This window comes from Clinocottus analis, unplaced genomic scaffold (genome assembly GCF_023055335.1).
Source record: "Clinocottus analis isolate CAN_PGR_092001 unplaced genomic scaffold, fCliAna1.0.p SCAF_11, whole genome shotgun sequence".
NCBI classification, from domain to species: domain Eukaryota; kingdom Metazoa; phylum Chordata; class Actinopteri; order Perciformes; family Cottidae; genus Clinocottus; species Clinocottus analis.
This window is the reverse complement of record NW_027175832.1, coordinates 2,253,829-2,280,243: the sequence shown is the minus strand read 5'-3', so window position 1 is coordinate 2,280,243 and position 26,415 is coordinate 2,253,829. Positions and strand designations below refer to the sequence as shown.

At 44.2% G+C, this 26,415-nt stretch overlaps 3 protein-coding genes across 5 annotated transcripts in view; 2 read left to right on the top strand and 1 right to left on the bottom strand.

Annotated features, from left to right (window-relative positions):
- The first annotated feature begins 1,182 nt into the window (after positions 1-1,182).
- Positions 1,183-6,430, top strand: LOC137802285 (GRAM domain-containing protein 2B-like). Its single transcript, XM_068600084.1, has 13 exons — positions 1,183-1,223; positions 2,016-2,162; positions 2,250-2,304; positions 3,118-3,190; positions 3,351-3,454; positions 3,811-3,900; positions 4,150-4,221; positions 4,307-4,378; positions 4,460-4,559; positions 4,649-4,705; positions 4,823-4,925; positions 5,621-5,713; positions 6,343-6,430. Exons 1-13 carry the CDS (start codon positions 1,183-1,185, stop codon positions 6,365-6,367), a joined length of 1,032 nt encoding a protein of 343 aa, XP_068456185.1. The 3' UTR covers positions 6,368-6,430.
- Positions 6,431-8,009: 1,579 nt separating this feature from the next.
- Positions 8,010-14,913, bottom strand: abhd17aa (abhydrolase domain containing 17A, depalmitoylase a). Its single transcript, XM_068571256.1, has 6 exons — positions 14,741-14,913; positions 13,895-13,980; positions 13,094-13,584; positions 12,694-12,888; positions 11,834-12,013; positions 8,010-10,902 (listed from the first exon to the last, which is right to left on the bottom strand). The coding sequence occupies exons 3-6, from the start codon at positions 13,579-13,581 to the stop codon at positions 10,677-10,679; spliced, it is 1,089 nt and encodes a 362-aa protein (XP_068427357.1). The 5' UTR covers positions 13,582-13,584; positions 13,895-13,980; positions 14,741-14,913; the 3' UTR covers positions 8,010-10,676.
- Positions 14,914-15,782: 869 nt separating this feature from the next.
- The window catches only part of LOC137782106 (semaphorin-6B-like), a 27,036-nt gene continuing 16,403 nt past the window's right edge, over positions 15,783-26,415 (top strand). Inside the window, exons 1-2 of one of the 3 annotated variants that reach the window (XM_068571214.1) lie at positions 15,783-16,209; positions 16,298-16,375. The gene's annotated coding sequence lies outside the window, so the exon portion shown is untranslated. The other 2 variants (XM_068571215.1, XM_068571216.1) reach the window with 2 other exon arrangements.

Below are 26,415 nucleotides of genomic sequence, written 5' to 3'. Positions count from 1 at the left end.
AATGTGAGGAATGCATTGCTCTGCCCATCACACAACAATTTATTTGTGGTTGTTTGGATGCTTTCATAACTCCGACCTGACAGGCTCGGCGACTTACACCCACGAGGAAGTTTAATGCGATTCATATCGCACGCAAAGTCACGAAGGTCAACGCAACAACTGCTATTACTGGTATAGCAAACACCTGATGAGCCACAGAGATCCTGTTCGTCTGCACATGATGTGCAACACATCATACAATGCAATACAAATCAAATAACTGACACCTGCTCTGGAGGGCTATTATACGTTGATTATGAAACATTATCATGAAAGGATTTCTTACTTTCCACCAGTAGAACCGCAAAATATGTCACATTTCTTCAAGCAGATTGTGAATATAAATCACACTTGTGATAACACACACTGTCGAGCACAATGTTTGAACTAAAACACTTTTTTTGTGGGAAAATACCAACATAAAAAATCTAAAACTCACCACCAGTTGATAACACTGCTGTTCTTCATATATAGAAAACTTTGCTAAAACAACAGTGTGCAGTAAATTCAAATAATCAATATAAGAGATTTTTGTTTGATATCTTCAAGAAACAGAAATGCAACATGTTCAATGTCATGTTTGGTAAAAGTCGTGTTGTGTTGCGTCTCTGTGTCGTAGGGCTTTAATCATTCATTTGATCTCAGTCTGTGTGGACTGGGCAGCTCACGTGACAGCAGGCTGTGGGGATCACTATCTCTGCATACTTTTAGGGGTGTGTGTGCGTGTGTGTGTGTGTGTGTGTGTGTGTGTGTGTGTGTGTGTGTGTGGGTGTGTGTGTGTGTGTCCAAAGGTGAGGCTAATATCACCCATAGCAACTAAAGTCACGAGAAGTCCTGCACAGTGTGGCCTTTTCTTCTAGGCCTTCACTGATTGGTTCAGTTCGAGGAACAGAAACGCCCCCTCGCAGCTGATTGGTCGGCTGAACAAGCGGAAGCCAATCATAAAAGTAGGCTGTCACACTGTTTAGTGTCTTACCTGCGTTTCACTTACTTGTTCTCGGGTTACTTCCTGACAGCAAAGCCAAAGAATCACTCAAATGAGTTTGTCAACCTGAGACAGTTAAAGCAACTCATTTCCCTGCGTGTGTGTGTCAGTGTGTGTGTGTGTGCATGTGTATGAGCTGGAAATATTTGTTTTCCATCATGACTCTGAGATCTAGGAGGTTATCTCTGGACAGCTCTATGTAAGTATGGATGTATAATTGTGTTCTTGTCTCTGCACTTTTCACATGTTTTCTGTTATAGTGTTGGAATTACCTTTCATTTTCAAAATATTACATATTTGATGAAATATCTTGTCCGTGTGCGTCTCCCTCAATCTCCATAATGGTGTTATGTAGGCAGGCATCCTCTGTGTTGCCCGGAGACTAACAGAGGCCATGCAGCTGCTTTATATATATATATATATATATATATATATATATATATATATATATATATATATATATATATATATATATATATATATATATAAATTATCTAATTTAATTGATGATAATTTAGGATAGGAATATATAAGTATTTTTTGCTTCCACCTATGCCTGTTTTTTTCTGTATATTATATAGTATAGTATAATAATAATATTGTATTATAATGATTGACTGAATAAAACAAACAAACAAAGCTATTCGATGGGCTCACAAACAAGGAAGAACAGCGTAATGATTTCTTCTACCGATGTATTCCTCAGCCACTCTGATGCTATATGTTTGTGTACATTAGTAGTGTTGTGTGTCTGAACTGCATTGATGCTTGTGGACAATCAGACTCATCCTACTGTAAACAATGAGAATAATAATCATGAAATGTTCACCAGTTTAAATCCAACACATGTACGGATGTTCCCACCGGAGAGAAACACATTTCTTTGAGTGTTTTTTGTCCTTTATGTTGTCGTATATCTGTCCCACCTGTGTGCGTCTTACAAAAGCTGCATCGTAAGTCTGCCGTCTATCTCCTGCTCTGTTCGGATCAGCTGTCCGGACGCAGTCAGAGTCCTTGATGGGAGAAGAGGCAGCAGCAGGTTCACCGTTAGTAAATCTAGAGAGTGTCACAGTCTGGACGACGCCCGGCTGGAGATCCAGGACCTAAATCACAGCCTCAACTCCGGCTTGCCCACCAGGTACCTTCAATAAAAAAATACAATCTTACACTTTGTGTCTCACAACACAAAGACAAAGAGCCCATGTGTTATCTTTTGTGTCCTCAGCAAGCAGACCATAGCGGAGGAGAGCGTTGAGCAAGACGAGCTCTTCCATACAAATGTAAGACCTTCCTGTTCCCTGCAACACAACAAGTGTGTTACCTCTGCATCACAAGGAGAAGTGAAGTGGATGTCATCTGTATTTTTAATAACAGCAATGCATCAAATTACACGCTTCACAGAGCTTTAAGAGCTCCTTTTCGCAGTGTTTGAGTGTTTTTCCCTGTTTGAGTTGTTGTAGGAACCCCAAATTAATTCCAGTACTTGTGTTCATTGTATGTATTTGTTCAGCAAAGTCTTGGGAAAAAAATGTGTATCTGCAAAGAAATCACTTTTAAACGATATTTTGATCGTAACTATGAACATCCAGTATGATATGAGCCAGATTCCCCAAAAATGCCTCCTGGAGCGTCAATAAGACACCTTTTTGGAAAGATTAGGACCTAAAGAATCAGAATCTGCAACAAAAATCACAATAAAACAAAGTCTTGGCCTGTTAGGAAGGAGTTTCAGTCAAAAAACTGTGTCGTTCGGTTCAGAAATGGAAAAATTTGTATCCTTAAATCTTTATTGTTACTGTAAACCGATGTTAAGACAAAGGGCGCGGTGGAGGAGCCGGGTCGTCCTTCAAACAGAGGATCAGCGGTTCGATCCCCGGCTCCATGTGTTCTTGGGGCGAGACGCTTAACCCCAAATTGCTCCCGCAGGTGTGTGAATGGGTCTGAATGCTGATGGTTAGCGGCTCGTAGCCCCTCCCTTCAGTGTGTGAATGGCTGAAGGACGTGTCGGAAAAGTACCGTCCATTTTATTATTTAACACAAAACAATCCCAGATACATATTCAGTATCGTTTAACACTATTTGTTTCACTGCAGAGATCCCTGAAGCACAACAAAACCTTCCAGAAGCTGTTCCAAGAGATCCCTGTCGAGGAGAAGCTCACACACAGTGAGTCGAGAGTCTGTTACTTATTCCTTGATATTGATTATGGAAATGACATCATATGCTGTGACCTTTTCTCACTTTGTCCCTGCTGTTTGATTAAGTGCTGCCTAACACTTTACTGTGCGTGTGTGTGTGCGTGTGTGTGTGTGCGTGTGTGTTGTAGCGTTTACCTGTGCCTTGCAGAAGGAGGTACTGTATCACGGAAAACTCTTTGTTTCTGAGAACTATGTGTGTTTCCACTCGTCGGTGCTGCTCAAAGACACAAAGGTAACGCTCTGATGCGATCAGGTGGCGCATTAGTCACACTGCTGAAATCATTGAACACGGAAATGTCACAACAGAGGTGCCACTACTTGGGTTTTCTCACATTTCAGGCCAATTAAAGAGCTTACTTTATGTCCCAGAATGAATCAGTCAACGTTAGCGTCAGCTATCCGGGGAATTTACTCTCAACTCCAGTATTTGTTTTATTTATTCTAAAATCAAGGACTTCTGAGAGGGAAACAACAAGAGGGTTCTTTACGTTGTTCTTTCATGTTTTAGGTCACATTGAGGACAAGTGGAATATGACTATGTCCTCTTGAAGGCTTCAGGAAACAAAGTGTTGTGTCCTCGTGTTGCAGGTGGTGATTCCTGCGTCCAGCGTCCAGAGTGTGAAGAAACACAACTCCACTTTATCCATGTTGTCTATTCAAAATGCTGACGGAGAAAAGGTCAGAAGACACACGTTAGACATATATATATATATAACATATATATATTCTATTATTTCAAGTTACAATCTCTATTTTTTTGTTCTCTTTTCTTTTGATTTACATAAATACACATTAACATTCTATGTCCACATCAAACAATACATGTAGATGCATCTTTCCAAGCCAAGACGTCATAATAACTTCATCAAGTGCACACATATTGCTCAATAATCAACCTGTCATCCTGCCTCTTTTCTCTCTTTTCAGCACACGTTTGTGTCCTTGAGGAACCGTGATCTGTGCTATAAACTCCTCCACACGGTCTGCTCACATGCACAGGTAGACGCTCAACTCATCTGCACAAACTAATCCGCAGCATCAGTCCGAACGCGTGACTCACTCGTGTTTTCTGCGTCCGAAACAGAGGAGGGCGAGCGTCAACAGCAGCTCTCACCTCTCCTTCGGGGAGAACGAAGCCGATCACGACGTGGACGTGGTATGTCGCCGCTCATCTCACAAAAAACAAAACCAGGACAGTGAGGGATTCAACCTTCGGCGTCTCCGTCCTTGTCTGCAGGTCTCCAGTTATTCGAGTTTGGAGGACAGCGCAGGCCGCGACCTCAGCCGAGAGAACAGCATTCAATTGGACAACGGCTTTCCTCAGGAGTCCAGTGAAGGTGAGAAGACGGGAAAGGAGTAATCATCTCTGGGTAATCCTGTCTTCAGCATGAATGCTCTTCACTAGATGCTATTTATGCCTCTACAGCGCCGACAAGACGCAATTCCACCCGTCAAAACAGCTTAACAGACAAAGACAACGAAGGTGTGTGTCAGAGGTCACGCATAGACATGCACACTGTTAAATACATAGTCAAGTTACCCATAAGGCATCAAAGAAAGAGCCATTCAAAAATAACAAGCTGGTTTTCCTTTCAACCAGCTGTTTCCTGGATGTGGAGAATCACCGAGAGGGTCGTGCCGCTCTTCCTCTTCCTCAGAGAACTGAGGAGTCTCAGCGCTCTCTTCTACGTCTACATGATGCTGTGAGTTGCATTATTTCACACAGTTAAGTGCATGTACTCAAGCACTGCACATCTGTACGATATTTGACTTTATTACATAACAAGAGCATAGTGTCGCTTTTAACACTCAACTTAGCTGATGATGTGTCTGTACTTTTACTTTGAAGGAAAACTTTGAATGCAGGACTTTAAGTTTGTGCTGAAGTATTTTTCATGTTTTGACTTTTGCAACTTTAACTGAAGTGAAGCGTCTGAATACTCGTGCGTCTCTCTGCACGCACTGCTTTACATGTGACCCGCGCTGCTGTGCAAGCCCGGCTAATGGAAGAAGGTTGGAAGTTGACTGCGTAGGAAAGAAAGAGCGAGGACTTATCAAAGACTATTAAAAAAACCTCCTGCTTTGTGTAGCATCCTTTGCAGATCCCACATACTGTGCACCCGTTACGCAACGTCACGTCTGAGGGCAGGCACGTTTTAGTACGTTGACTTTCTGCATGGGCTGAAAGCTCTCAGAGGGGGAAAAAACATGATCTTGAGATGTGTTTTTAGAAATGTTGTCACTGGATGGTCAAACGGTCTCGGCACAGATGCAGTTTACTGACATCTTATTGATAGGACGGTGCCGCGAGGCCGTCTCAGACCCTGCTCTGTTTTTCATTCCCTCTGGACCGTAAGCTCCCAGGCGTTGTTGGTCTTGACGCTCGCTGTGTCTGCAGGACGCTGCTGCTCCTGCTGGCGTCCGGCTACATCGGGCTGAGGATCGTAGCGCTGGAGGAGCAGCTGGCCGAGTTGTCTGTGCAACACCGAGAGTGAGTAGTGACACGTGGACTCAAGCAGAAGAAGGAAGAAAGACCTTGTGGGGAAGGAAAAGGGAGATGGCTCAAACCAGTTTGGGAAGAAGTTTAAAACCATTATGGTGAAATCAGATAAGACGAGAGCTGTTCTGCAGGTTTATGAGTATTGTGTGGACACGAGATAAGTGAACACACCCGCTGGGAAATATGCATTTACATTTTTTTACATGTCGACAAGCTTTGCAACCAGTTTAACAGTGTGGAAGAATAACTGCATGTAAATCCTTAAAGGTTAGGTAACAATCCATAAATAATGTAGTTTGTGATTACTTCAAGCATGTGCAGTGTTGGAAAGCACATCTCAGGAATTTGACTTCATACTGCTGTAGTTGCTTTACAGATTCATGTATATTTCATGAGATTTGAACATCATTAAGATTATACCACCCTGTAGTATGAAAAGTAATGAAAATGATGCTTGCATATGAATGCATCTGTACTTATACTCTGCATGAGTACCTTTCCTTTCTCACATTCTTATTTTGTTTAATATTTTTACATGATGATGCTATTTTACTTAATAAAAAGCTTAGGGCTTCCTCCCCCACCGTCCTCTCCTCACGCTGCTTCATCTTCTTGTGCAGGTACCGACAGATGTATCACGGATGAGGACTGTGACAAACAAAATCCTCCGAGGGCCCCGCTGTCCGTTGATCCCCATCTAGACAGGCTACCAAAAAAGCATCTTCGCAGTGAGACTCGGTCCATTTCACACGCAGCACATCTTCCAGTTAAATTCACCATATTGCAAAACAAACAGGGAGAGATTGATCTGCTGTGTTAGCGCCCTCTCTGTGGAGGATGCGGCTCAACAATAAGATGCTTTTTAGACGTTTGAACCAGGCCACACACACATGGGGAGCGACACGGATGACTGACCGCACCGGCAGGGAAGAGTACCAGCACATTATTAATATTTGGAGCACCTTCCATTCTCCGCTGACGTATCCAACACGTGACCGAGGAGCTCGTGCACCGAGCCATATGGAGCCGTTGTTTATTTCCTGGCCGGTGAACAGCTGAGCTCAGCAAGACGAGGTTTGTGCAGGAGTCTTGGCCGTGGTTTTCTCGGATCGACACAACCTGTGAGAACACACACACACACACACACAAAGTGAAAGAAGCACTTCATCGTTGCCCATGTGTGTGTCAGGGAACGAGGATTCACATGTTCTGCATTAACTGCTGGACTATCGTCGTGTTTTAAGACTGTGAGTGACGATGGACCGCCAGCAGAGGGCAGACACTCCCATTAAACGCTGTTACCAGGCAGGACTCACTTGCACTTTGAAAAGAAATCAGACACTGAAACTTCTTAAAAATAATGTTGCATAAAACCTTTGCCATTTGCCTTTTTTGTCAAATTTCCTGACCATATGGATTCTGTCCGACTGATCTTTTTGACTGTAAAACGATGCTTATGCCCAAACAATGAAAAGCTTTTGCATGAAAAGTGTCTTTAAAAATTGTGTGGTGTAAAAAAAACTAAATGTAGATGATAAAGTACATCGGCCTTAATGTTGTGTGGATTTAAAACAACTCATGTTTATTCAAATCTGAGTTTCATTGAACCACATTAAACTTTTTAAACTCCATTTGTTATGAAAAGTCTTTGTATGTTTTTATATATTCTTCAAAACCCATCTTCTCTGGTTTTACCAAGTGATGTCATCATTAAGCAATAGTTTTGAATCACTATCTACCAGATATCCATTCTTACTAACTTGAGCAATGTACAAAAAAATGCAACAGATACTTTTAAAAAACAATAGTCAGTGTCACATTTTTGTACATAAGTGATCTTTTTTTTTAATTATTTTGTTGTCCATAAAAAGGTCAAGATTCAGTCCCATGAATTAATTCATTACATCATATTCTCAGTTCAAAAAAAGCAACATAAAATTACAAATCATAATACAAAGAATAGAATAGGTAAGTACAGTAACCATATAAACAGCCCATTAATAATCTAGCCCCCCCCACCCGCCTAACACTGCCCCGCTCAAACTCTAGCACAAAACTCATAACAATACATCAGTTAGTATCAGCATTTTAAAAAATTCAAATAAACGTCCCATATTTTTTTTTTTCCAAAAGCGCTTCAATGTTCCAATGCCACGAGTTCAGCTTTATCCTCACGTAGAATACATAATAGAGATAACATCCCACCCCATCACTTGCCTTGCAAAACACAATAGACATGCATACAGTTTGTACTGTTCACCCCCCCTCCCTCCCCTCCCCTCCTTCACCCCCATCAATACACATTCAGGGCCAGAGGATACAATATACGTCAACCATAGTGGTGCATCAATAAAAACGGAAAGTCTCCAGCCCGCTTCTCCAACCCGATGAATGAAAAGGTGGATCCAGTGGTTTCCCTGATAACGCGACCAGTTCAGGGGAAGAAAAAAAAAGCAACAGAGCCTATACTTCGACTTTCAAAGAGAGACGATGGCGCTCTCCGATTCTTCCGTCAGCTCGGATCCCCGGACCGAGGCGGTACCAGATTTCCATTATTTAAATATCAGACACAAAAGCACAGAATGAGAATGGAAACATTCCCTGTTTGAAGTGATGACGGGGAGCTCGCTGCGGTCACTAAGACCCACTCGTACTCCCACAATGGAGTAATCAGATCAGTGCTAGTTCAGTACATGTTCCATTAAACAAAACAAAAACGCAGCTACTATCACTGAAACTGATGTTTGCTCCTATGCAGCGGATGTCTCGTGTAGATCTGAAATGTGCCGCTAGCTCGCGAGCATGACGTCCGTTCTTGGACATTTTCAGCTCTACACGAAAGGGCCTGTGACGAGTTATTGAAATGTGATGTTAGGATACTTAACGCTGGCCTGTAAAAGACAGTCAATAATAATGAAGACACACAAACTTACAGTTTATACCCTTATTACACTTTGGATGCTTTGTACAATAGTGCTGAACTTAAGACCTGCTTTTTGTCATGCTTGATCTGATATATATATATATATATAAATGTGTTAATATACTGTATTCTACAGTACATCGTTTAACTGTGTGTGTGTGTGTGTGTGTGCGTGGGAGAAATAATGTGCAAAGGTGTGTGTGTGTGTGTGTCTGTATAGGTGTATGTGTGTGTGTGGTGGAACCTGCACCACACCAACAGTGAGAGGCTCAAGTATGGCTTGTGTCAGACATGAAGCGTGCTGCCACCCATAAGAGAGCTCCTGTACATTTTGGGCCACAGAGGTTAAAAACAGCTAAAGTAGGCATGATGTCCCGTTCCCGACACCCGATCTGATGCGCGAGTCATGACATCGACGCGCACGGCTCGGAAATAAAACGACCCATGGCCCCACACTACGACAAAACACGTTTTGGATTAATTACATCAAGACAAAAAAATAAAATAGAAAATACAAATGTGCATATGAACAAGAGGCTGAGTAAACCCTTGTGGTGACAGCTACTGGAACAAGACTTGTAACACAAGCTGTGCTGTAAGACTTCAAGTTCATCAGCATGAATCTTCTTATACAACTCTCAGCAAACTGTCACACAACACCTTTAAATCTGACTTAAATCCTGCTGTTAGCAAGTCAGTGCAGTCCGCCCGACCTTTAACCGTCGCACATCAGTAAATACTGAAGGGCGACGGCCGTCTGTTGGAGCCAATTGATCCAATGTGACGTGAAAATTACTTTTATAGCTGTTCTCTTAATGCCAAAGACCACATAAACGAGAGATATACTCCGTGTGGCTATCAAAAGGGCCCGTCTCTTTTCAAGCACGCCGTCATTCTTCATCACCAATATGTAGGACCGCTTGGAGAAAAGCAATGGAGGGGAATCAAAAACAATTCCCTGTAAGTTGCTGCTGCCATTCTGTGGACAGGCAAAGGCTAAAAGCTACAGCAGAGCCAGGAAAATGAAATGGAAGTTCGCCACTCTGGAATCTTTTTTCGGAGTCAGAAAATGAGGGAGAGAGGAGCGTATGAGACACCCAAAGCCATACGAGCTATATGACAGTATTCCAGACTAGTCCTGTATCCACCAGAAGGCAAGGAGATGGACTCCCAAAACCACACAGATAAAAGTAGGTTAGTGTTAGCTGGACAGCATCTTGGGAAATGCCCTGGCAGTCAGATGGATGTCCATTAACAGGTAAACAGGGAGTAGAGGAGGAGTGGGTGGGCACATGCTCGACCAGCGTTTGTCCATTGGAGAGAGAGAGAGGGAGAGAGAGAGAGAGAGAACTGGTCGAGCTGTGGAGGTATTCTTCATACATACACTCACAAAAAGAAAAACAATAACATCAATATTGATACGTTTCAATTAGCGTCGTCCACTTGCAGATGTCCAAGTCATCAGGATGTCCTTCATTTCTTTCAGCACTGCCTCTCACACACACTCTCCCTCTCGCACACAAACATGCACACGTATGTCCACGGAGATATGAATATACACTCAACACTTTCAGCCATGACTCAAACATTCCCAAACTACTTTGAAATGACATCTGTGTGCCTTTCTGGATGAAGCACGTTGTTGCTAGTTCTTAAGTTATGTCAGTGACACAGTTCAAAGCTGCAAACGTTAAAAAAAAAAACGGATTTGTGAAGTAGTTTGATCTCAGCTTTTGTTTTATGGCGCTTCACCAAAACTCCACCGTACAGATGGATACAGCTGCAGATATTAAAAGCCGTAATTATTTGAACATATGTCGTGAAAATACAAAATAAAAAAAAAGGTACAGGTGTGCTGCTTCAAAGACACACAGATGTGACAAAAATCACAAATCGTTGCAGGTCAATCTCTCACACGCACTTTGCAGACATGCCGACGTTCTCTCTCAGTCACACACGCACGCACACGCACACACACGCACACACACACAGCCTTATTCATACACACGCAGAGAGGCCGCTGTTTGTTTCTCAGGCATGCTGTGCAGCCAGGTCCTGGTTGATGAAGCGCCGTAGCCGCTCAAGGTACTGACTGTAAAGCTCAATGTCATTGTGACCGGCTCCCTCCACCCACAGGGGCTCCACGGCCTTGGGACAGCGCTCGAACAGAGCCAGGCCGTGAGAGAAGTCGATCACCTCGTCCTCTGTACCGTGGATGATGAGCACGGGAGATGGGATCTTTGACACTTTTTCTATGCTGCAAGAAAAAAAAATATGGAGGCTATTAAAACGCACTGAACAGGTTCATTTCAGATTTTAGAAAACGAGTCATTTTGAAGTCTCGACCGACCGTGACAAATAAGGACGATGTGCATGTAAGTCAACATTTGAGATGCATTACAGTGATGTTACGAAAAGTCTGTCTTTTGGACCACTGCTGCTGGTTGGAATGGTGGACATAACATGTTTACAATTTAATCTGAACATACTTTGTTTAACTACATGGATTCCATAATGAACATATTTTCATTGCTGTCAATCCAAAAAGACAATTATAAGACCAACCATCACTGGTAAATCACAATAAATAATACTTTACATCATAGGCTTACATCTTGATAAAGTCTTTTGTTCAGAAATTGTACTGAGAAACAATTTCTCGACAAAATAACCAGACTGGATGTGTTTTTTGGTCCTAATCCAGCAAATGTAATGCCTGACAAAGCAAGGCACGTCAGTACATTTGCAGCAAAACTGAGAGAAGTAATTGTTGCAAAGGTAACAACCAATGGGAATCCAAATTTAAAAAAATAAACAATGAAATCTTCTAAAGCCATTATGAGCATAATTCAGACATGCTCAATGATATGCAACATTGCCCACGGTAGTCTGATATAACCAGAGAAACTGAAGTGTGGCCTCGAAGGGATTGTCTCATAGTATGATGTCATAATGCACAACTTTATTCATCCACAGTGACTTACAATAAGCGCATTCCACCTCCAGAGGTCATAACGCTTCCATGTTGAACTCCAAATCCCAAATGACTGAATTTGAGTCAGAATTTCAATGAAAGTCGTGAATTTACAATATAATATTTTGGCTTTGGAACCTTTTTTTTCTTCTAAATGTAAATTTAAAGCGTTGACGACACAGAAAATACAACTAACATACGTTAAAAGACTTACTTAGGGAAGGCATCAAAGCAGTATGTTTTCTTGGTGTCGGGGAAGGCCACTCTCATTCCAGAGGTGAGAGGAGAGTGGAGGACCACAGCGGCACATTCGAACCGTGATGCCAAGTCCACTGTGGGCACCGTGCCGATGCTCTGTCCGTACAGGATGATATTCTCAGGACTGATGCCGTACCTGAGATGACACACACACACAAGTTTCACTACAGAATACAAGATTTGCTTTTGTTCTGCAAGTATGAGAAGTGCAGATGGACTGGTGTGCAGGGATCAAGTGTTTACAATTCCAGATGCTGGTTAAGTGCAGTTAGCAGTACGCCTGTGTTTCATGTTGATAATAGACAAAGTCTCGAAGAAAATATCATAAGCAAAGGTAATATTAACCAAAAGACAAAGACAAAACATGAAATGTAAAAAAATTATCACCAACCACATTTTGACATCAATACAGTATATTTCCAAACCTGTTTAAATACTAGCTTAAGCACAAAATAAATTCAGATTTTATTATAAAATAACGGTCCAACTTCCTCTGTGTTGCCGCTAGGGAATGTTAAGTTTCTGCTGACATTAGGCTCATTAACCATGGTGGCAGCTGATAAACAAGAGGAATATTTTTCAGAAGTTTAGATGCGGAGACTTCATGCAGAGCACGGTATGTGACAGCCAATCACAAGTCTTTTAGATATAGAGACATTTGACTGGCTGATGGTTTGCATATCTCAGAATCAACTAAATGTTATTTTGAGTTACTGGCCAGCGATGCGAGTGGCCGCTTCAACTGGCCTTTGGTGCTTTTTGGCTGTTAATTTCGGATCCTTTGTGGACTGTAACTGGGAGTTTCTCCCCGCTTACCGGGAGCGCAGGGCGTGCCAGGCCGCATCAATGTCAGCATATAGGTTCTTCTCAGAGGGCTTGCCAGTGCTAACCCCGTAGCCTGAATAATCATAGGAAAAGATGTTGCAGTTGATGCGTGTGCCTAAGCCGATGTAGAAGCTGCTCATCTGGCCCAGATCTACTGCATTGCCATGGGAAAACAACACGGTAAACCTGAGAGACAAAGGAGGTAGAAGAAGAAAGAAGGAAGTTAGGTGCCTTAACTGGGGAGCCTCAACTTGATAGAAAAACATTAAAAATATATATATTTTAATTTGTTTCCTACAAAAAACAGGCAACCTGCCCGGTTGAAGGAACGCACAAAACACAGTCTTTTGTCTTCAGTCTCAAGGTGTGTAGAGGGTGGTGTGCGTCTCACCTGGCATTGGGGGCACAGCGAATGTACATGCACCCCACCCTGTTCCCTCGGCTGGATCTGGTCAGGAACACGTCAGTCAGATCCAGCTCTCTCTGTGAATACTGGAATTCCGCTCTCTCTGAAAGGTGAAGCTTCCACCTGCCCTCACTCCAACCGGTGCCGCCACCGCTGCTGCCACCACTACCTCCTCCTTCTTCTCCTCCTCCTCCTCCTCCTCCTCCTTCTCCACCTCCAGCACCAGCTACTCCTCCTTTTTCAGCTCCACTACCAGCGGCCTGCCGGGAACGCAGTCCTGGTGCTCCAAGGGAAGGCTGAGCAGCCCCTGAACTGGACCCAGAAGCAGCTCCAGCTCCAGCACTTGGATCCGAGTCAGGGAGAAGGGCGTAGGTGGGCTCTGGAGGGAGGAACGCCAGTTTGGCTGCAATACGGCTGGGGCAAGGGGGGCAGCAGAACAGGCCGCATAGCTCACGTATGGATAGACCGTTCATCTTCTGGAAAAATTAACATGTTAGAAAGAATAATTAGCAGGCAGAAAGATGTAAAAAAGAAAAACTGTGATGGTAATTAATGAGGGAAATGTTTAAATTGTCATTCAGTAGCTATAGTAAATTGATTTTGAGATGTCATTTATTGATCCATCACATCCTACACTTGCTTCAGTCATTAATCATTTATCGTGAGTCATGAATGTGGCAATGTCAGGGCGGGACATGTTTTTCAAGTTAAGAAAAGAAATTGATAAACATAAAACTGACCAATTTATTGTGGGGAAACCCTGCACATACACAGTTATGAATGTACCTGGATTCAGAAGTCCCTGGGTCTCTAAATGAACTGGCACACACAGGTGCCAAGGTCTTCTGATCTAGTCACTGCGCCAGCAGGATCTTAATAAAAAAGAAACACATAACACAATGAAATGGCTTTACATCGTGCAACAACTTACCATACATGACAGCATAGAGTAATAAGGCATGACCACTTAGTCAGCCTGCTCTGTTACAGTAGCTATTGCTCGAGCTATTATGTGCTAATATGCAGTAATAAATAATATTGTTTTTTTTTAAACTCCATCTATCATTCTTGCTTTACCAAATACAGCAGATGGGAGCAGATAAAAGTACAGACAGCTGCGAGGAGGAAGATATCACTTTGATTCAAGGATGAAAGACAACCCCGGGTTCATTATAACGGTTGAAGGCGTCAGTTGTGGTTGTCATCATGCCACCAATTAGCATTTATTTGAGCACAAAAGTGAAACGCATTTAGCCGTTTGCTGCAGCTGCTGACATCTCACCGCGGGGTTGAAAGTGATGCCGATGGCTCGACGTGACCGTGGACGTCGGTGACTAATTACAACACCCCCTCAGCGCGGACACAGGGAGCGACTGTATGCTAATAGGGGCTACACGGTGAACACCGACGTTTCCCTCTCACGGTAGCCGGTGATGCGCGCACACAAACGGGGGAGGAGGGGTGGGGGAAACACGGAACAGTGAACAAAGGGGGGGACAAGCGACACGTCGCCGCTCTCGTCGGGCATCGCAGGTTAATGCTAGCGAACGGGGGCACCGTAGCGTCACTGACCGTTAGCGGGGCAGCCAGCTAGCGGCAGCTCGCGACACCGTTAGCCTCGGATCTACTTACCGATTCACAGTCGGTTGTCAGGCCGGTGAGCCCCGGTATGAGCCCCGGTATGCACACAGGAGCGGCACAAGACTTACTAAAGTGTCCTTGAGTCTTGACATGGATGGTTTTGCCCGAGTGTACTGACAGTTGGTCGGTGGCTAACTGCTAGCTGAAATTCATGGCAACCTGAATCTTGTCTTTTTTTTTTTTTTTTTTTTTTACTACTGTCCGATTAAACTCGGAAGTGACGTCATCGCGTATTCCTCTTTCAGAACTTTATTACCTCGATATCATTTCGCAGGATCACATTTTATATTGCACAATATAAACTGTTAAGTGGTGGGAAATCGCCCCGAGATTGTGAATAGATTATTTTAAATCAATTATAAAACCGCATAGCATTTCAGTTTTGGCTACTCAATAGTTGATATTACAGATAATTCGATATTAAGCATAGTAAAATAAATTGGATTTAAGGATTACAAAATACTTATAACGTTACACACTTCTTAAAATATTCACAAAACCGGGATTTTTTTTAACTCGAAGTTAACAATAAAATAATATTCACCTAAGTGTGTAAAACCCTATTCAGAACTAGTGAATTTATTCAGATCCTTTACTCAAATAAAAACAGTAATACCACGGTGTGAACACAATTAATTGAAATTATAAGCATTATCTGCTAAATTTACTATTCAAAGTAAAGGACCTCATTATTTAGCAACATTGCAAATATAAATACATTAAATTATAATACCACAGTTTACACCGATTTTTACTTGAGTAAATTATATATATTTATTCGTTTAAATATTTATATATAGGCAATGAAATCATGTCAGTGTTCGTTGAAACTAAATGTTTAAAATCCATGTAACCGTATTTATTTTAGAGCAGTTACAGATTCACGTTTTCGAACCTGTATTTCAATAATGGTTAAAAAACGAGAGAGAGAGAGAGAGAGAGAGAGAGAGAGAGAGAGAGAGAGAGAGAGAGAGGGAGAGAGGGAGAGAGAGAGAGCTCCTCCATTCATCATTGATCCACTGCAGGACTCTGTTTCAGGGGGTGTGAATTATGGGCCCCCGCAGTCACTGTGACTGCTCTGCGTTGGACATTTCACCTCGCCACTGTAAATTTAAACAGGGGGATTACATTTTGCTGACTACTGATTTCAAAGCCGTAGCTTGACCAAGTGCAGACAACTGGCCGGTTCCACTGGTCAGTGGACTAAATACAGTCCGCAATTGCAGGATTTGGGATTTTACAGGGGTCTGAACAAAGCTACCGGGAACAGAAAACGTATTCTGGATCACAGAAAACTCGCATATAGGTTCGTGCATTACGTATTTAGACAACCGACTTTTTTTTTTCTCCAGGGGAAAAAAAAAAAAAAAAAACCTTTTGTAGTGGACTGGGCGTTTTGTACGCGCTCGGTAAACGGTGATGCTACGGCGGCGCGCAGGAACCATAGAGGGAAGAAACAGGTGAGGTGCGGCTAAAGGAGCTGCTGTTATATTTCAGGGACGCTTTAGATACCGAGAGCCGTGGTATCCATCACCCTTTTCTCCACAGAGAGGAAGAAGAGCGACCGGAGAGGGCGAGTTGGCGACTGGCACCTGCCACCTCCTCCCTACCTGGCCATCTGGTGCGGTGAGTGTGCCAAACGGTGAGATTGAGAGATGGATATGTGTGAGGAATAAGGGGGGGTGGTGGAGGGTTGGTGGGGGTATAGCAGGTATAGCATGTGCGCAATCTTATTAGGCTTCAGCCACTTAACGCGATGCTGCAATATTAGGCTTCTCCTCCGGGTTAGCCTGTGTGTGTGTTTGGCATCGGCTTGGATCTTATTTGGACATGAATTGCTCTTTGTGTCTGCTGCGAGTTTGATGTTGTATTTGCATAATTTGTGCATATCGTTGTGGCACATCCCTGCATGTCATTGTTCTGTCACGTGTTGCTTAGGAGCTTAGGTTTGAAGTGATGCCTCAGCAAAAAAAAAAAAAAAAAACAGCTCATAAAAATACTCGCACATCACAACACTGCATTGGAGCACAAAGCCTGCAATTCTTATTTAGATCACAACCTTCGATCTGGCCGGATGATAGGTCGTCATATAGCTTCCCAAAATGTGTCTCCAAGCATGTCAGGCTTCTTTCAACAGATCCAGAGACGACTGAATACTCTAAAAACTCTAAAAACATATACTTTTGTCCAAAATATGTCTTGCACACTTACAATAACTAAATTGCCCATAACCACACTGCACACTCACAACCTCCCTGGCCCAAGTTAAATGCTCACGCACTGCCGTCTCAGCTCTTATAGTGATTTAGTAGTTATATGTAATTCATTGTTTACAACTGCATCCTTCACACTAAAAGCTACCGAGCTCCACAGAATGACTATAACAGCTCCCAGCTGCTGCTTTTTATGTTTGTGTTTCTGTGTGAGTTGAAAAGGCAACACGAGATGGTAGGGGACTACAACACACACACACAAAAAAGAAAATAGAAGAAGCAGGGGAGATAGCAATCTGGCATAAAGGCTACAGGGGGGGGATAGACAGAGGACGTAAGAAGACAGAAAAAGAAATGATGGGGCAGAAAGCTCAGAGCGAACGAGCGTTGAGGGAAAGGGGCTGCAGACAGCAGTCTGAGCGGGTGTGAATGGTCTCACTGTTATCCCCGCTGCCCACACAGACAGCCACACAGCAGCCGTGCGAGCAGGTGCTAACCCCACCACACAGAAACCGCAGGGAACAACAGGTGCAGCCACTGTTTCCTCCAGCCTCCCTTTTGGAAGGCGGTCTAACACACCCGCCCATCCGACACATCCAGCAATCCCAAAAGCCCCCTGACACCAAAACACTCACGGCCTATGTTGAAGGCAACCAAAAGGATACTTGAATCCACATTTGAGGGAAATAGCACGCGAAGGCCGGGCTCGAGTGATTCAATTAGAAAATGAATTATGCCGCAAACAAAGTTGGGAGCCACTCGAAGCAACGAGGCAGAAGCAGGCTGCAGGTAAAAGCAATCTAAGAGAGCCCTAGGGTGAGACAACTGCCCACAGGGACATTTAATGAGCTCTATTGATCACATAGGACCCTATTTAATCACACATGCTAAGCCGTAAACAGGCATCTCAAGCACAGAAAAAATGAGATTGGATTGCAGCGTAATACAGCCTTCCCACAAAGGGAGTAAATCACCAGCAGATTAATACGTTGGGGTTGCTAAGGAGCACTGTGTGTGTGTGTGTGTGTGTGTATGTGTGTGTGTTTGTGGTAAACAGAGTGATATGAAACTGACAGAACATTTTGGAGAGAAAGAGATGTTACCTAACAGCTTCTCTCCGCTCCGCCAAGAGAATACATCCGAGCAATTGGCGACAGATTTCCTCTCTTTACGTCTGGTACACGGAGAGGAACACTGACTGACTGGAACACTGCGGGGCCTTGAGCTGCCACTCCAGCCTGTAGTTTTCTTTTCCTACACTTCATATCAGACAACGAGATTGATTTGTTCCTTTTTGCCAAACCGGAGCCACCGAGGACACCGTTTCAAAACTATGTGACTCGCTTTAACCTCCGCTCGCTGTAAATGTCTCTGTTTTCACACGGATACCTCCCACTCAGGGCTCTGCGGATACATGAGGGAATGGGAACGTACGCTCCTTTAGATGAACTTAAAGTCATTTTCAAAACTTTGCCGTATCGACTCCCAACTACCCTGAAGTCACCACCCGTCTCTGCGTCAGGAATATATGCAGGATTATGAACTAATCTGATCATAAAGTAAAGCAAAGTTGTGACAAGCGTCAAGAGATTTGAAGGAATGCTGATTTCCCTCAAAAGCAGCCTGCCACAGCATCTTTTGAAGTTGGAGTTTCACAGAGAGTGCAGTGTTTAGGATTCGGTGGGATTCTTTAATACAAAATCAACACTTGAAAAGCGTGTTGACGTCTGCAGACCTCAGTGCAACGAGATCAGAGGGAGCTAGCTGGGCGGGCATCTGCTGCGTGAACTATTCCTGCAGAGTCCTCAGACTGTGGACCTCGGGGCTTCATTGTACAGGATTAACAAGGTCAGAGGGTCAGGTGTCGTGCAGGCATACTTGCTTTACTTGTCAGAAAGTCGCTTTTATCCTCAGACAGGTATTCACAATAAACTCCTTCATGCAAAGTGTTCTGTGTGGACGTGAGAGGCTTTTAGGAGCCTGACTGGGCCTTTCTGACAACTCCGTCCAGATGTTTGAAAAGGAAAGGAGCCAGATAGGCACCACACAAGCTGAGGAGCTTTAGTGAACGTTGCTGTGAATTGTCAAAAGCACCATAAATTGAGCACCACCAGATGCGCGATGCTCAGGCTGAGCTGGCTGCAAAATGTGGATTTGGTTGCTGTACCGGCCACATGTTCTGTATAATAATGCCTCGCAGTTATGTTCAATGTAATAATCCTCCATATACTTTACAGTGGCTATTCATCTTCATCTTTATGACTTTCTATCTTCAGTGATTCCTCCCCCGAGGAGCAGCCTGTTTTATGCTTCCCTGTGCACATTGTGTGGGCTGTAACGGGCTAACATGTGTGATCATTTTGCAGTGTCTTCTCCTGTCCACTGTATCAGCTTAACAGCACCTCTGGCGCTCGCTCATCCTCATCATCCTCATCAGGGTCGGGCAGATGATAAGACATGCACGGTCTGTGTGGCGACTTAGGGTACACATGCATGCATATTTTATGAGTGTCTTGTATGTGAGAACCACAAGAAGTATGAGTTGGTTTGTGTGTCGTTTTGCATGCAACTGGTTCTCCCATTTAACCGCCTGGCAAATTGGTTGTGATTGATATCACAGCTGTTTCAATTTGGAAAGATAAAAGTAGTTTAATCTCCTGCCTCCTGTGTTCTCATTTACATCACAGAATTGCGAAGTGAGAAAATGACCATCCACTTCATGCTGAGACACACACCTGCACACACACACAAAACAAAATAAGCATATAAGAAAACAACCTTTTCTTAAATGCCATCGCTGAGGCACTTGGCTTGTTACTTCTCTGCACAAAAGGAGAGGAGCTATCCATATTTCTCGGGTGTTTGGTCCATTCTCTCATATTTTGCTGCTTTTGTTGTCCAACAAATTCAGCCAGCACCTAAGCCAGCGGCAGGCTTTAGTTATGGCAGCTTAGCTCGAGGGATTTGGAGGACTTTTTTTATTGGGAGATAAAGGCGCATCCGAGTCCTTTGTCTCCGAGCTACGCGAGATGGTTTTGTTGCCTGATGAAGCTTTGTTGTGGTTAATCTTTCTCCCTCCTTCATCCCGTCCTCACCCCACACCCATCCCTTCTTCCCCACAAACACAACTTTTCTCTTTTAATTATGGCTTTTCATCTGGGCAGCCCAGTCACAACTGAGGGGAGAGGAACAAAGTGTAGCCGAAACACAATTATACCTGCGAGGAGGAGAGGCAGCTCTCAGGGGAAGTGTCGTCTCTGCGTACGGGCGTGTGATGCATGTGTGTGTGTGTGTGTGTGCACGCACACGTCAATCCACAAGCAGGTGCGCTGGCATTTTGATTGTTGTGTGTGTGTAGACCACCTATTGTGAGCTGTGATCCTCTTAGCAGGTTTCTGCCAAAAGAGCTATATTTACCTTTACTGGTGATCACAGCACACGAAGAACAACATGAGGAGAATATGAGCTACTTTTCAGCTTTCGCCTCGCTCTACGCCACCACAAGAGAAGCCACGATCACGGTGTGAGATGTGAGGTAATGGCTGCCGTGTTAAGACATTAGCTCAGCCTGTTTTGCATAGTCTTTGTTGAAGTAGAAAAATGACAAGCGAGGAGACGGTCGGGGCAGTGGTCAGTAAAACAGAGAAAACTGAAATATTTTTGCCCGCTATCACAATTCATTTATATCAAAACATCAATTCTCAAGATGATTCTGATCTGCGCTGCATATTATAAAACCTCTGAAGACACACTCGAGCAGATGAAAAGATGCTCACATGGAGACAGATGTCACGTCCCCCCGTACAGTATGAAGTGCAGCATTAACGCCGTGTGACAAATCAGAAAAGCAGCAAGTTCAAATTCGCAGATCGAAAGCCTTCATCTCCGTTGTGTCATTTAAATTGCATCTTCTCTCTTTGCCGTGGTACGCACTGGAGTGTGCGCGTGTTCAACTCTGTGCTCATAGTGTGTGTCTGAGTGCGTGCACTGCATACTCATGCGCTCGCCTCTAGCTCAGCGCTGTGCAGTGAATGTATATGTGCTTACTGCAGTCAAACTCTGGTTAGTAACGTTTGCCCTTGCTGCAGCTTTGTACAGCACCGTAAATGTGTACGTGTGTGTGTGTGTGTGTGTGCGCGCGCATGTGTGTGTGTGTTGTTTTCATGTGCATTTCTGTCCTCAGTGCAGCACCAGAGCATTACCTGTTTTGGAGCCCAAAGTCATTTGCGAGTGTTTGATTGCTTTGCACCTGCATTTGTGAGAAGTGTGTTTGTGTTCCTACATGTCCATTAACCATAAGCTGATAACTCTGCAGCCGTACGCTTCTGTGTGCCTGTCACGAGCTGCAATTTGGCTTTAGGCAGAAGGCCTGATTGGGGAAGAAGTCTGAGGGGAGATGGAGCTCTCTCTGGCTACACTCCAGCTCTGTCCATCCTATTTTAATTACCTATGGCACTCACCCAGGGGAATATCTCCTTCTTCTCTGTATCTTCTCTCCTCCTTCATCTTCACCCTTCTCTCCCTGCACAACCATCTTCTCTTTGCAGCTCCCCCCTTTCCTCCATTACTTCCATCTATATTTCCCACACATATGCACGCATAAACCTGCGTCAAAGGCCTATGCAGAGGCAACCTTCGCATTAGCATATAAATGACCATGTAGATTGAATAGTATTTTGGGATATTTAACAGCAAAAGACAGATTCCCTTAACTCTGATTAGACCTGCTCTGAGGAGACAGGCAGCCACTTGAGGGAATATCGCCCCCACCTCGAGAAGATAAAGACTTGACTCTTCTGCTGGAGAGAGCATGATTGCGTGTGTGTGTGTGTGTGAGTGTGTGTGTGTGTGTGTGTGAGTGTGTGTGTGTGTGCATGCATATTTGTTCTTCACTGTGTTTAAATATGAGTGCATGTGAACCGGTCTGGCTATCTGAATACACATCGATGTGTTTCTTTCTCTTCAATTCGACATATTTGCCTCGACAGCACGGCGTTCACCTTGCGTATCGTCGCCTAATATGGGAGATTTTTAATACTATAATATACTCTGAATCCCCAGTTACCTCCCAGTTAAACGTACTTTGATAAAGTAAAATTAAAGTAATGGTTTGATGTTTTGGGAAATGTGCTCTGATACCACTCTCATATGAGAAAACATGTCACATAATGTTGCATGGTTCCTTTAACAAGGAAGCTAAACATTAGCGTTATGAGCTACATGACTGACAACAGTGTGAAAATGCTAATATTTTGCCAATAATCACTGGTTTCCAAACCCTCTTCAGTGAGCGTGAACATTCACAACCTCTATCTTCTACCTTCTGCAAAGTCAGCACAATTTTATGATTTCACTTTTTTTTAACTTTGTGTCTTTGTGGTGAATTAAAGAGTAGATGTACTGCGACACCAAAGAGCGATCCTTAACCCAAAGCTCCAAAACGTCCTTCTGATGACCACAATGGTGTTGTTGATGGACGCCATGACACAGGCGCATTGTGGAGTCTGGACTTTGTCGACTACACAGCGCCACAGCGTCCATTATCAGACTAGGAAATGATCAAATAAGTCAAGTGACGTTTCCTACAGGAACCCCGGAAACCACAACGTTGATTACCTATGCAAATTCTAACACCCAGCATGCCCCAATCCGAGCATGGTTAGTCAGATTCTTACAACTCTGTAGGTTGTTGTTTAGGCCTTGAACATTTTTTGTGTGAAATCTTGCTCAGATCATGCTGGATGTTCATAGCAATGATCAAAATATAACTCATTTGGGTTGACATGACTTGAGCAGCCCTCACTAAGGACTCTGGCTCGATAGCTTGAGTCATGACAGTAATGAAGCTGTAGCGCTGGTCGGGTGGAGTCTTGAAGTGTGAAGGTGACCCACTTCTCCCAGTTTAGCCCGTGTCTGCGTCTCTACCCTCAGGCCATCTTTTATTCCCGGCTTTAACCTGCATATCCCGTCTTCAAGCAGCGAGCGTGTTACTGATGAGAAGTTGTAAAGGAGGACAGCAAAGTCTTTGTGTCGATGCGTCGCTGCTTGTTGTTTTGATGCTTCTGTTTCTATATTGTAAATCACAATAATCAAGGAAAGGAAGTCTGCTTTCTTTTGCGATACATAAAATAATAAATACATAAAGACAGAACAACGCTCACACAGCTGAGACAGTCGTAAACGTGTAATAAATGTGTTGTTGGTGTTTAAATGGAAATATTCCATTGTTGACATATTGATTTCAAATGAGCTGTATTGTCTTGGCAGAGTGGATGATGTGGTGGAGACACAAAGCTTGCAGCTCCACCCGAACCCCCCCCCTTCTGCCCCCCTCCCCTCCTTTGCCCCCCCCCCCCCCCCCCCCGCTGAGAGAGGGGACCCCGGCCCGACATCTGTGTCCTCCAATGTGTTCACGCGCTCATATGGACGTGCATTTGGGTTTAAAGCTCGAGCATGTGCATCAGTGTGTGTGTGTGTGTGTGTGTGTGTGTGTGTGTGTGTGTGTGTGTGTGTGTGTGTGTGTGTCGCGGGGAGGCCACGCCCTCTTTCACTGCAAGAGAACAGCTCTGCTGAGCTTTGCTATTGGTTGCTAAGGTAACAAAGGCACCGAGTGGAGAGCGGCTGCAGCAGAGAGGGAGAGACAGACAGATAGAGGGAGAGACAGACAGATAGAGGGAGAGACAGACAGATAGAGGGAGAGACAGACAGATAGAGGGAGAGACAGACAGATAGAGGGAGAGACAGACAGATAGAGGGAGAGACAGATAGAGGGAGAGACACACAGATAGAGGGAGAGACAGACGGATAGAGGGAGAGACAGACAGATAGAGGGAGAGACAGATAGAGGGAGAGACACACAGATAGAGGGAGAGACAGACAGATAGAGGGAGAGACAGATAGAGGGAGAGACAGACAGATAGAGGGAGAGACAGATAGAGGGAGAGACAGACAGATAGAGGGAGAGACAGATAGAGGGAGAGACAGACAGATAGAGGGAGAGACAGATAGATAGAGGGAGAGACAGACAGATAGAGGGAGAGACAGACAGATAGAGGGAGAGACAGATAGAGGGAGAGACAGACGGATAGAGGGAGAGACAGACAGATAGAGGGAGAGACAGACAGATAGAGGGAGAGACAGACAGATAGAGGGAGAGACAGATAGATAGAGGGAGAGACAGACAGATAGAGGGAGAGACAGATAGAGGGAGAGACACACAGATAGAGGGAGAGACAGACGGATAGAGGGAGAGACAGATAGATAGAGGGAGAGACAGACAGATAGAGGGAGAGACAGACAGATAGAGGGAGCGACAGATAGAGGGAGAGACAGATAGAGGGAGAGACAGACAGGAAGACAGACAGATAGAGGGAGAGACAGGAAGACAGACAGATAGAGGGAGAGACAGGAAGACAGACAGATAGAGGGAGATGTTCTGTACCTGCAGTTAACCACAACGACAGATTTAAGGCAGCAGAAAACAGTTCAGATACAGTGACGAGTGTCAACATCTACAAAATACACACACGCACACACACACACACACACACACACACGCGCACACACACACACGTATCGCAGGATCAATGTCTTGTTGTACTGCACTGGGTTCATGGAGTCATGTTTTGGGCGTCGGGTCGTAGCGTTTGTGCCTCCAGACGGACGCTGAGGCCTTCTGCCTTCATGCCTCAGCGTTTCCTCGTGGTCAGTGAACGCTGCTCAGTGCGGACGGCCATGTTGCTTTTTACTCGTCTTCTGTTTATCGGGATGAGAGCTTATTGATTTTGCTCAGTAGCTTTAATAGTTGGGATGCCTTGTGCAAACATGAGCACGTCCAATACACACTAAAGGCCGCTGAGGCGTTTTACGATGGAACCGCGAGTAAATATGAAAAAGATATATCTCGTATAGTTTGTTGACATACTGTGGGGCCGCGAAGAATTTCCCAGCATGCCGCTCAACCCCGACCGCTCCCGCCGGATCCGCTGTGGCAGGTGAACGAGAGAGGAAAAGGACGTCCCGGCTGATGAGGACGAAGCATATGGACGAACTGATAACGGGCGATTATGCTTCTCCAGATGACCTGCTGATTGGCTAATGAGCTGAGTGTTAGCAGGTGATTTGCTAATGGGTTACGGCCTCGAGCGAGGGTCGATTACACTGCGCGGCTGTCGCCGTCGTTACATGCGTCCCATGATAACCGTGTCAGTGTCACGCCATTGAATGCTATCGCACCGACAAGATCTGACACAGATACATAACGCTCCTTTCTTCCCTCCACTCGCTTGTCTCTCTCTTAGCGTGATTTCATGATACTGCAAGTCTGTCGCGGGCGGTATCTTTCCGTCTTTTACTCAAACCTCATCTGTCTTTCATCTTTCATCTGTCTGTTCTGTCTTTTCGGGCCTCAGCGGGGGAAACTCTCCATAGCCGTGCGTCAAAGCGCTGCCCCAAAACCCTTTTATAGCCCACAGCATTAAAAATACTGCCTCCGTCATGGCTCTGTCCAGCAGCGGGGCTCTAATGTGTTGGCCTTGGCCCGGATCTGATGGTTTATATATTATAGATCAATAGCCTTAATCAATACACATTCTAATGAGGAGGCTCCATCAATGGCAGGCCGCAGACCTTTTGGTATGTAGCATGTGAAGGCTTTTTGTGAGTGTGTTTTAGTGTGAGAGAGAAGATGCCTCTCACTGCATGTATTAGACATTCTTAGTCTATATTTGTTGAATTCATTTTAAAATTGGCACCATTAAAAGTCCGGCAAATCCATAATTATCATGTTCTGTCTGCAATGCACGGAGCTATAGACAGATAATAATTGGGATTAATTTGATACTGAAGGAAACTTATGGGACAGTTCATTGCTTTCTTCTTTGCTCTTCTCAAATAGAATAGGACGACATGGCACTCGGCTTGTTTTTAAAAACACATGAATAACTAAACAGTATTGTCTCTAAATGGGAAGTCCTGAGTTATCAAGAGCATCTTTTTGTTTTTAAATATCTAATCGAATGTGTGGACGTTCATTATGTGGCAGATGGAGACAATGATACTCTCAGAAACAGTCACTCTGACTCTATATACGTACAGTATGTATATGTGGTTCAGATTTGACTCCGTTATGACTCTGAGGAAGAGGCAGTGGGATCACAAACATATGACGCTTAAGCTCACTGAAACACACGCTTCATTTCCTTCTATTCATCCTTTTAGTCCACACACATAATATAATTTTAGCTTCAAGCATGATCCAAATCAAATTTGGAGACCGTCTCATGAAATGGCCGTAATGAAATGACCCGCTACTCCCGACTCAATCGGTTCTAGTTCAGGGAATCCCAATGCAGATTAGGATGAAACCCCCTCCCTTCCCCTCCCCCCCCCCCCCCCCCCCCCTCCTCCCTCAGGGCTGTTCCAGTGCTTTTGATGAGGAGAGGCCTCAGAGAG

Coding starts and splice junctions, on each gene's coding strand:
- LOC137802285 (XM_068600084.1), top strand. CDS start 1,183: ATGACTCTGAGATCTAGGAGGTTATCTCTGGACAGCTCTAT. Junction 2,163..2,249: donor AACTCCGGCTTGCCCACCAG/GTACCTTCAATA, acceptor TTGTGTCCTCAG/CAAGCAGACCATAGCGGAGG. Junction 3,901..4,149: donor AAAATGCTGACGGAGAAAAG/GTCAGAAGACAC, acceptor CTCTCTTTTCAG/CACACGTTTGTGTCCTTGAG.
- abhd17aa (XM_068571256.1), bottom strand. CDS start 13,581: ATGAACGGTCTATCCATACGTGAGCTATGCGGCCTGTTCTGCTGCCCC. Junction 12,889..13,093: donor CGCTGTGCCCCCAATGCCAG/GTGAGACGCACA, acceptor TTTGTCTCTCAG/GTTTACCGTGTTGTTTTCCC. Junction 10,903..11,833: donor TGCTTTGATGCCTTCCCTAA/GTAAGTCTTTTA, acceptor TTTTTCTTGCAG/CATAGAAAAAGTGTCAAAGA.